Below are 11,768 nucleotides of genomic sequence, written 5' to 3' on the forward strand. Positions count from 1 at the left end.
ACTCACATATGGTCACCTTATCTTTGATAAAGGAGGCAAGAATATACAATGGAGAAAAGACAGCCTCTTCAATAAGTGATGCTGGGAAAACTGGACAGCTACATGTAAAAGAATGAAATTAGAACACTTCCTAACACCGTACACAAAAATAAACTCAAAATGGATTAAAGACCTAAATGTAAGGCCAGACACTGTAAAATTCTTAGAGGGAAACATAGGCAGAACACACTATGACATAAATCACAGCAAGATCCTTTTTGACCCACCTCCTAGAGAAATGGAAATAAAAATAAACAAATGGGATCTAATGAAACTTAAAAGCTTTTGCACAGCAAAGGGAACCATAAACAAGACGAAAAGACAACCCTCAGAATGGGAGAAAATATTTGCAAATGAAGCAACTGACAAAGGATTAATCTCCAAAATACACAAGCAGCTCATGCAGCTCAATATCAAAAAAAACAAAAACCCAATCCAAAAATGGGCAGAAGACCTAAATAGACATTTCTCCAAAGAAGATATACAGATGGCCAACAACACATGAAAGGATGCTCAACATCACTAATCATTAGAGAGATGCAAATCAAAACTACACTGAGGTATCACCTCACACCGGTCAGAATGGCCATCATCAAAAAATCTACAAACAATAAATGCTGGAGAGGGTGTGGAGAAAAGGAACCCTCTTGCACTGTTGGTGGGAATGTAAACTGATACAACCACTATGGAGAACAGTATAGAGGTTCCTTAAGAAACTAAAAATAGAAGTACCATATGACCCAGCAATCCTACTACGGGGCATATACCGTGAGAAAACCATAATTCAAAAAGAATCATGTACCACAGTGTTCACTGCAGCACTATTTACAATAGCCAGGACATGGAAGCACCCTAAGTGTCCATCAACAGGGGAATGGATAAAGAAGATGTGGCACATATATACAATGGAATATTAGCCATAAAAAGAAACGAAATTGAGTCATTTGTAGTGAGGTGGATGGACTGAGAGTCTGTCTTACAGAGTTAAGTAAGTCAGAAAGAGAAAAACAAATACCGTATGCTAACATGTATATATGGAATCTTAAAAAAAAAAAATTCTGAAGAACCTAGGGGCAGGACAGGAATAAAGACCTAGACGTAGAGAATGGACTCTAGGACATGGGGAGGGGGAAGGGTAAGCTGAGATGAAATGAGAGAGTAGCACTGACATATATATACTACCAAATGTAAAATAGATAGCTAGTGGGAAGCAGCCGCCTAGCACAGGGAGATCACCTCATGCTTTGTGACCACCTAGAGGGGTGGGATAGGGAGGGTGGGAGGGAGATGCAAGACGGAGGGGATATGGGGATATATGTATACATATAGCTGATTCACTTTGTTATATAGCAGCAACTAACAACAATGTAAGGCAATTATACTCCAGTAAAGATGTTAAAAAAATAAAATTTAGTTCTTCAGTCACACTAACCACGTTTGAAGTGCCGCATTACATGTGACTAGCAGTCACAGTTTTGGAAAGTACAGATACAGAACATTTCCATCATTGCAGAAGGTTCTGATTTTTCTGTGTACCTCCTCAGGTACATCTGTTTTTACTGTTTGCCTTTAGAAAAGGATGCAATCTATATTTCAGAACTTAATTCAACAGAAAATAAATTCAAAACCATCACAAGACAACATTTTGTGTTTGTGCTGACGTGAAATTTCATGAGAAAGTAGTTTCTGTAGGCTAACGGGTTAAGAACTTAATCAACTCACATATGGTTTTCAAAGAAGCTTAGTGTCATGGATCAGATACCTTCATGTAGGCCCCTAATATTAAAATTATCACAGGAAATGAATGAAATTGAAGAGAGTATTTTCAGAATGGAAGAACATTGTGTTGAAAGACCAGTTTGCCAGATGCTATATTTATTGCTTTTGCTAGTCAGTGTATGTTTTCATTTTTGTTTTTTAATTGGAAAGTAGTTATTTTTAGCTTTTATATATAATAACTGAAAAGGTAAATAGTAGATGTTTTGGTCAAGCCAAACTTTTGACATCTTTTGTTTGAAATATTTTAGAAGTATGGTGAAAATTATCACTAAAAATCCACTCCAGCAAAAAAGAAAAATACCTTTAAGAATTGAGATAATAAGCAACATATACACACGTATTCATATTAATTCCCATGGGAAACTAATTTATGGTTAATTATTTTCACCTTTTGTTTTTAATTTATGTGTATTGAATTTGGCTCCTTTCTCATTCATGTAAAAAAATTTTTGGGTATAAAGAACTTTGGGTAGGAGAAAAAAATCATGGCAGTTTGGGGGCTTGTGTGAGTTTTAATCAAATCAAATGCATTACTTTGTTCCTAGGAACATCGGAATCGTGTATTTCATGATTTCCGAAATGGCTTATGCCGCAATCTTGTTTGCACTGGTAAGTATTTTGTTTCGTTTACGCATAGTTTTCCTTCTTAGTTTTGCTCTTTCTCTATCGTATCACGCAGTGAGGCCCATGACATAGTCCAGCTCGCTCTACTATCGTTTCTAGAATTTCTGAAGTTGAGAATGAGCTGTAGTTAACTTTTGAAATTAGGTTCCATACCTGAAACTGCAGAAGACTTGTTCTGGCACTCATACCTCATCTCTGCCTTTTAAACCAGTTTTGGGGTTTGTGTATTTTCTGAATAGTTTTAGCATACAGGAATGAATTACATATAGCATACACAAAATGAATTATGTTAAGAAACTATGTTTTAGAAGTGTTTATCATGGCCTTTTTGGGTTTTTTTGCCAGAATCAGACCAGTTTATATTTTGGTATATTTCACTGTGAAGAAAAACAAACTGGGGCGGGGCAGGTGGACAGTCAGAGCAGACAAAACAAATGGATTCAGTAGCCTCCCATCTCTACACTGGGAATATAGTCTTCGTATTGATACTAGATTGATAATCTAAACTAGGCTTCTGGATAGAGGGAAGAACCTGGATTTTTTATTTTTTTTTTTAATTTTTGAGGTATACACACAGATAAATACAGAACTGCATGGGTTCTGAAGGCCGGCTGTAAAGTTATATGCAGATTTTCAACTGTGAGACCCTAACCCCTGAGTTGTTCAGGGGTCAACTGTATAGACGAACAGAAGGTGCCATTTGCCATTAACCATTTCCTTATTTGAGAATGAAAAATACTTTTTTGTTTTCTAGAAAGAGTTCTTAGTACTTATAGAACTCACCCATTGATATGAATTACTGCTGTGGTTACATGGTTTTATTTTTAAGCATTACTTGCAAGGCTGCCTTCAGATAAGTTTTTGAAGTGCCGATGCTTTCTTCTTTCTGATTTTTCAGAACAGTGGGTAATATGTCGTTAAATAAGTACTGAATAACATATATGTATAAAATGTATAAATAAATATATGCAAAGTACCACTCCTCTTTTCAAGGAGTAGTTGTTTAATCAGAGATAAAAAGATAACATTACGAACCTAAGGCAGGGCCTGCAGACTTTTTCTGTGAAATGTCATATAGTAAATACCTTAGACTTTGCACACCATATGGTCTCTGTTACAAGTTATAAACTTGTGGCAGTATATAAACAAATGGGCATGGCCACATGGCAGTAAAACTTTATTTGCAAAAACAGGCATTGGGCTGGATCTACAAGGGAGTAAAGGTAATTTGCAAGTGGGAGGTATGTACAGTAAATAATCATAAATTTTCGTAAGAGAGGGAAGGTGACTAGCTGAGGTGATCTGAGAAGAGATGAAATGGTAATTTAAGCTATAGGTGAGTTTCATACTTGGAGAAGAAGGAATTTTAAGTTAGGGGACTGGTATAAAAAGTAATCCATAGACGGCTAAGAAGATACGTTTAAAGAAGTATAGTGGACAAGTTTGGTGGAGAGGAAGGTTTGAGATGTGTTAGAGAAGTATGTTAGGACCAGAGTATAGAGTGGAGGACCTTGAATATCAGTTTTAAATTTTATCTGGAGGCAATTTAAAATACTGAGTTACAAATTCAAAGCAGTATTTTAGAAATATTTGACCATGGATTATTTTGAAGTGTGGAGCTGATAGATGCAGGGAGAACTAGTTATTAGCCTATAATAGTTATTTCTACCTGTATTTTTCAAAGCCTAAATTAGCATAATAATTGTGGGACTAGAAAAGAGTTAGAAGGGATAGCCTTGCATATTAGCTTACCTCAGACCTGTTATAAATCATTTAGCAGAACGGGATGAATGAATTCTAAACAAAGCATAAATAATTACTGCTAGAGGATTATGTCTTTTTAGAAGTATGCTACGTTACACAACAAAATTTTTAAAAATAATTTACTCTGTTAACCTTGGATTAAATACTCAAAAATAGACGGAAGAAAATTATACTCCTGAGACTCATTTATGAATGTATAGCTTATCAGTCATCCTTGATTTGCACAGTCACCTTAGACCATTTTTTAAAACTTTGTTACAGGACTGGGAAAAGGTAACTTGTTGAGCAGAAAGCTGCTTATGGTAACGTGCATGACAGATAATGCCAGTAATTTGCAAATGCTTTTGAATTACTGATGAAGTGAATGAAGCTTAGGTTTACATTAGAAATATATGTTAAAGAGTATTATGGCACCAAATTGAAGGATATAATGGAGTTTTTGTTTTTGTTTTTGTTTTTTTTAAAGATTTGTTTACCCGAGGTATTGATATACAAGCTGTGAATGTGGTAATAAACTTTGACTTCCCAAAGCTGGCAGAGACCTATCTCCATCGTATTGGAAGATCAGGTGAGGAAAAGGAAGGAGATGTTCTTCGTGGAAGTTGTTTGAGAAGTTTAATCACTAAATTTTGTTCCTTTGTAGAGTGTGGTAGCAGTTAGAACAGTGAATTAAAACTAATTTAGTTGTTTGATATATCAAATTAATTTCCAATTCTTCCAGAACACTTATTTTAAAAAGTTAAAATAACTTTATGCTTAATTTAAGATTCACAAATGAGAACCTCACTTCTGTAACTGTCCTGTTTAGTATGTATATTCTGGCAACTTCTGACAGAAATGAGCACCCGTTTTTTCATTTGAAAAAGGTAAAATAGAAGTACTACTTCAGGCTGTGAAACCTGAAGTTGTAACGTGTGTATGGGTTCATATACTCAGAATGGTAGTGAACAAAAACATAAATCCTGTATGGATTTGCCACTTACACACTAGTGCTTGCACATTGATTCCCATATTTAACTGTTTTATTAATTAAAATTGGTTTTTGTTAGGTCGCTTTGGTCATCTTGGCTTAGCCATCAACTTGATCACATACGATGATCGCTTCAACCTGAAAAGTATTGAGGAGCAGCTGGGAACAGAAATCAAACCTATCCCAAGTAACATTGACAAGAGCCTGTATGTGGCAGAATACCACAGCGAGCCTGTAGAAGATGAGAAACCTTAACAAGCATGTGTGTACCCGACAAAATAGCAAAGTGAGCATAATGTTTAAAGAAAGGAAATCAAGGTCCTCTTTCCTGGGGGAAATTTGATGTTCCACGATATACAATTAGCAATAAAGGATGAAATACCTCTTGGCATAAATGACAGTAAACAGGAAGTATCTCTGTTGAAGTTGTGATCTTATTGGCGAATCCATAAATGCGGTTCACTTGAATACAGTCTTCCTAAGTAATGTAGTATGTGAGCAGTACTTAAGACAAGTTCAGACTTCTGAAATAATGGAAGCAAAAAAGAATCTTAGCGATTTTGAATATGAAAATATTTTTGCTCTTTTCCTTTATCACTCGGTCATCTCTGTTAGCGTTCACTCTTAATTTCTAAGGGGTACCTTAATAAATTATGTTAAATTACCTGTAAAATTTTATTGCTAAAGGTGTAATCAGGTTATGAGGATAATTGTCTTATTTTAAATGCCCACTCTGGTTTCCTGCAGATGGTTTCTCATCTTTTGGTGACTGTTGGGCTCTGGTAGAAATGCTTAAAACAAGGCTTAACATAGGGAAAAACCTTTAAAACAGCCTACATTCCTCTAAGGAAAATCTGATTTAATTTGAGAGCTGATAATTTCCAAATCAGCAGTGAACATCCTACCTGTTGCTATTTTCAGATTTTTCAAATTACTCTCTTCACTTTAACCTTTTTATCCTAATTTAAATGTCCAACACAAAACCCTTGGACAAATATAAAACTAGCCCATGTTTGCTAATACATTGGCAGGCTGTTGAGTTCATGTACGGTTTAAAAAAAAATTTTTTTTTTAAATTGTCATAGAGACTGCTGCCTGTTACCAGAACTTTCAGGGTTTCATTCTGTCTCTGGGATACATAGCAGAAATTCCTTAATCCTGAGTGGACTCTGTAGTAGGCAGACAGGCTCAGTAGAAGCTGTGCTAGAGAGCAGTGGGACGGGGATTGTGAACACCTGTGTGTCCTAGTTCATATTGCTTTCAGGGCATTAATTTCAGGCTGCTTTTTTTTTTAGGTTTTGACAAACTACAGAAGGCTCGTTTGGATCTGTGACACATCGATTTTGGGGGGATGCTCTTCTCTTTGTGGGTTTTTCATCTTCTTTTATTTTGGAACTATAAAGACTTAAAAGAGCGCAGACATTTTTTCTTTTTTTTAATTGGTGAAGAGAAAAAAGCTGAAAAGGAATTTACCTTTTTTGTTCCACTTGTTTGCACTGTGTGCTGACTGAACATTAGTTGCACTAACTGCTGGTTTTTTAAAAATGTTTTCTGGGGAAGGGGGACAAGGAAGGAGGAGAAAGAAGAGAAGGGGAGAAACCCTAAAAAGAGAAGAATCTTGATGAACACAAGCTTGTCTGCGATTTCAAAATTCTCCAACAGCTGACTCTTGAGTGCATTTCAACTTCTCCCTGGTTACTCATCCGTTTTTTAAGCCTGAAGAGCTTATTACTTATTTGTGCAAAGTGCCTTATGCTATGAGACCATTCAGAATATCATCTTTTAGACACAGCCCAAGGAATCAACAGTAGTATTGTTTTTTTCTTTTTTCTTTCTTTTTAAAATTTTTGTCTTTCCATTTTGGTTTCAAGTTGAAGTCTCTCTCTTCCCTTTCTACCCGATACTCAAGCCCAGGGCTGGAAGATGAAACGTATTAGTAATGTTAAACACCATTTTCTTTTTCTTTATGTGGAGGAGTTGATATGCAACTGCAGTTCATCCGCACTGTAAATACATGTATTTAAAAAAAAACAATCCCAAGTAAAAATTTCTTCTGGGCTGAGTAGATGCAACATCATCGCTCCCAAAGGAAAGAGCAGTCTATCATTGCAGGAGCCATATGACAAGCCTTTTGTGCTCTATAGCAGAACACTAAAGACTGGTTTACATACGCCTCCATTAGCAGTTATGGCACTTGATGTGTAGACATGTCAGAGCCTTTGACCCTCTTTCCTCTGTGGCAAAGCGTGTCCCATAGAAAATTGGGTGTGTATACTTGTATAAACTTTGTAAATAGGTTTTTTTCTGGGTTCATATATATATATACATATATATATATATATATATATTTTTTTTTTTTTTGGATGAAGGTTGCTGGGATTAAGGGGATTAGAGTGATTATGGGAGCAGCTAAAGATGAGAGGGGCTCAGTTTTCCGCAACACTAAATTCTAAAAAAGTACTTTGGCTTCTTACTGTAGAGAGCAGACCTCTACAGGGACACCCTCTGTTGGAAAAGGGACCCAGAAGTCTGGGATTCACTGCTGCCACACTTTGTCTCATATAGTACCTTTGGAGGAGGCCTGACAGAGAGAGCAAGGAAGCTTCAGAAACCTGTAATTCAAGATGTTATTTTTGAGACGCTCTCTCTGATAATGTTTCTTCCTCCCTTTTGTTTGAGAAACTTTTCAAGCTCAGCAAAAGGGGACAAAGAATAATTTGCCTTGCAGTGTGGCAGTTTGAGTGGCAGTTTCTTTGAGCAGTATATGTATAAAGCATGGATTTGCATTTCAGAATATTAGCCAGTACCAGCTGTGGTAACATTAGCAGTTCTGGGGCTTACTTTCTGTGGATCTTCTCCTGTACTGTGTAAGTGTATTGCCCTCTGCCCACCTTGATACATAAACTTGCAGGAATGGGCAACCCCTGAGAGCTGTTAACTTTGACGCTACAGAAAGCTGCTTGCCACCCTCTTGCTTTGTGACAAGAATTATCTGTCATTTTGCATTGTAAATTGCTGGCAAATGCGTTACAGTCAATAGTGTTGCTTTAAATTGTGCCCCTCCCAACATGCTTGATGTTTGGCCTGATCTCCAGGCAAAAGGAGTGAGATGAAGCAAAACCAGTGAACTTTTTTTTTAATGTTTTTAATTCCCTTTTAACCCAGTGTACTAGGTCAATTAGGAGGCATCTAGGATTTTTTTTTAAAAAAAGGAAAAAATAAAATTAAAAAAATTTGATTTCCATATGCCATTGTTTTCCAAAACCCTAAAATATTGCAAGATGTGTCCTGCATAAACTTCCATGCTTAACTCATCTGGAAAAAAATCAGTTATTCAAAGTTGCTTTTTGACTCCGCCTAGTTCTAAGCAAAATTGTGACTCACCCAAAATTCCTTGAGGATCAAAATCCTGCAGATGCCTCCTGATCAGACATAGCCCTAACTCCTTAAAAACTGTAGCAAGAGCTGCACGGTACAAACCCCAAAAAGAATAACTCGTTTATCTGGTAGCCAAGCCACATGTGTCTATCCAGCCAATGTTGGTTACTAAATACAAGGCCTACTTAAGGAAGTAACCTTTTTCCGGGGAGGGGTGGGGGGAGGGAATTTAAAAGGCATCAACTTTTGACCAAAAATCTTGCCCTTGTGCTGATGCAGCTCTCATTCTCCCCCACCTCTGGCGAGATAAGAGGGATCATTCATTATAGAAGAAAAACAAGGACTGCTCATAAATGCAATTTTGTGTCTCACTAGAGAGTGTGTGGGTGACTAAGCAACGCAGTCTTTTTTGCCATCCTCAGACTGTGCTCTGCCTGGTGCCACATGCCTGTGGGTCCCTCTAAAAGCACAGACTTTAAATTGAAAGTATTAATGAAGTACAGCCTCTGATGAGGAGTGGCACTTAAAACTATCTGGGACACCACTATTGGACACAGTCTTGTAGAGGCAGCTGTCCAGTTTTGGTGCTTGTCTCTTGAATAGGAATTGTTAAATGGAAAGATGCTCTAAGGACTAGGTCAAAGCCTAGTCGTCTTTTTTTTTTTTTTTTTTAATTGCCCTTACAATAAGGAGCATTGTTACTATTGGAAGTTGTTTTTGTGTTCCTTGCAGTATTGGGTGTTTATTTTAAGTAATGATAATATTTTTCCACTGGTTCATTTGGATGAAAACTATTTGCCCTATTTTTAATATTTAAATTACATTCAGCACCTGGTTTAACCAGTGGGTATATAGTTGTGTAATGGGTTGTGGACTGTTACACAGCTTGCTGCCTCTGTCTTTCTCTTTTCCTTACATTCCGATGGAGAAACTTTCTTGCCTTTTCCCTTAGGAATGGAATGGAATAAATTTATTCTAAAATGATCTTCCATGGGAAGAAGTAAGGGAGAGAGAAACCTAAATATAATCTCTAAATTATTTTCAAGTTGGTTCCAGCATCGTAATATGGGTTGGCCCCAAAGACTGGGGGGGAGGGGGGAGGCAATTGGTTATCAATATTTGTTTTCAGAATGAGATGGGAGCATCTTTCCTTTGCCATGTGCTTTGTGTTAGAGACCGTCATGCTTGGGTTAGAACCAGACAACCCAGCACAAAGCCTTGAGTGTAAATTGTTGGAATCAAAACATCTCATTCTGATCACTTGATTTTTTTTTTTTTTTTTAATAGGGGTGGGAGGGAGGTTACTTTGCCCCAAAAGGGAGGGTATCTGCACTAAGGATTTAGAAACACTTTGGAAGCTCATAACCTCATCAGAAACTGCCTTTAGTCACACTCCTGACCTTATAGATGAGTAACAAAAAGATGAAATAAGTTCTTGGGAATTAAGCCATGTTATTTTAATTTGCTCCTTTTTCAATGTTCTGTGTCTCTTAAGCTGTTATTGTGGAATCATTTTCTGGCAAAATACCTTTGTCAAGCAAAATTATTGGCCTCGTGGGAGCTGACGTCAGTCAACTTCGGTGAATTTAAGTGGACTTTGGTGAGCTTATAGTTGTACTTTATATCCTTAAAGGTAGTTTTTTAAAACTTCCAAAGAAAACCCACTCTCCTTTCTGATCTAAAAACTCATCTTTGGGGTAAAGAGTTAAGTGTCCAAAGGTTGTAACAGTTCATGAGGTAAGAGGGCGCTAGCCTGGCACCTGGATTCTGCCCCTCTGTTGCTGACAGATTCCAACAGAAGTGTGTTTAAACTCTCCAGTAGACAATACTGGGTGGGGGGGAAGGGGGGGGGAGGGTTGGGTTGCTAAGGTACAGGCTGCTGTACTTTACCCAGTGGTTGTGAGGGAGGGTCCCTGGAGAAAACCAAGTCGCTAGTCCCTTTTTTGAAACAAAATTAAAACTTGAAAAAAATTTTGTGTTTAGTACAAAATGGGATAGAATTTAACGTCCCTAGCCACAAGGGACCAGTTCCACTGAGAAGTGAACAGTGGGGATTCAATTTTGAAAACATTTGGGGAAAGGGAAAATTGGCTTTCTGTTAATTGGCAAATGTTCCAGTGGGGCTCTGTTTTTGTTGGAATGTGTTATGTTGTATGTACACATATATGGACCAGAGTGTCTGCTGAGTTTATAAAGTTAAGAAAAGCTGGTTGATAAAATCTTGATTTTTGTTGCTTTATCTCAATAAAAGCCCCCTGGAACTTCAGATGTGTGTGTAGTGTGTCTATAGCAGCAGGCTGTGCGGTTTAGGAATACTTGCCTTTGAAATTATTTTTACTTAAATAACTCACATTCTGGTAAAGCAGTAAGATTCTCAGCACTACTCCTCTGAATAAAATATGTGAGCACCTTTGTCCAGCCTTATTCGTTGTCCCACCGTTCGCATTTCACTCTGTTTTCATAGCCTAAACACAGAACAGATAAATCAGTTGGAAAGGAGAGAGATGTTGGTCCACAGTATGTCCGGGGGACTGCCAGTAGTCAGTCACCTCCTAGAATTGTTCAGATGTTTTAGAAAGTTGAACAAAAATTACTTAGGAATTAACGACATGAATGGAATTTGTATTCTGAGACCGAGAAGTACTAATGAAAGAAATCAGAAGACCTAAATAATTGGAGAAATCCAGACACAAAGCTGGACACAGCATCCTTGCCCCCCACCCCAAAAGAAATACTTCAGTATAACAAAATAATGTTCCCGACATGTATGCTGAAAACTGCAAAATGTGCTGATGAGAGAAATCAGGCCTGAAGACATAGCCTTCCAATCCATGAACATGACACCTCTATTTTTGTCGTCAGTTCCCCAGTTTCATCTGTAGGTTCAGAGTATTTCCTTCCAGTCAGTCCCAGCAAGCTTTTTGACAAGATAGCCACAAGATAATTCTAAAATTCATATGGAAAGGCAAACCGCCATAACAGGTTTGGAAAAGAAAATTGGAGGACTCATTACCTGATTTCAAATTATAGGAAGCTACAGCAGCCAAGAAATTTGTAAATTCAGTTCTTTCACTACAGTACACTGAAGAAATAAATGTAGGGAGACATGCCATCAACCTTTTCATCTAAGGAGCAAAGAATGGATGTGTACAGTCTGGCCGAAGATCAATTTTTCTTGTAGATGCTGTGTGGGCAGTTGTTTGTTCCTAGTTCA

At 37.3% G+C, this 11,768-nt stretch overlaps 1 protein-coding gene across 7 annotated transcripts in view; it reads left to right on the forward strand.

The window, feature by feature from the left end:
* Nucleotides 1–10,820, forward strand: part of DDX6 (DEAD-box helicase 6) — a 35,240-nt gene extending 24,420 nt beyond the window's left edge. For 6 of the 7 annotated variants that reach the window (XM_061203451.1, XM_061203449.1, XM_061203456.1 and 3 more), the window contains 4 exons: nt 2,364–2,427; nt 4,673–4,774; nt 5,256–5,462; nt 6,472–10,820. In XM_061203451.1, coding sequence (XP_061059434.1) covers nt 2,364–2,427; nt 4,673–4,774; nt 5,256–5,431 — 342 coding nt within the window. In that variant the 3' untranslated portion in view covers nt 5,432–5,462; nt 6,472–10,820. The remainder of the gene's footprint in view (nt 1–2,363; nt 2,428–4,672; nt 4,775–5,255; nt 5,463–6,471) is intronic. The other variant, XM_061203453.1, reaches the window with a different exon arrangement.
* Nucleotides 10,821–11,768: the final 948 nt, after the last annotated feature.

Source organism: Eubalaena glacialis, chromosome 10 (assembly GCF_028564815.1).
Source record: "Eubalaena glacialis isolate mEubGla1 chromosome 10, mEubGla1.1.hap2.+ XY, whole genome shotgun sequence".
NCBI classification, from domain to species: domain Eukaryota; kingdom Metazoa; phylum Chordata; class Mammalia; order Artiodactyla; family Balaenidae; genus Eubalaena; species Eubalaena glacialis.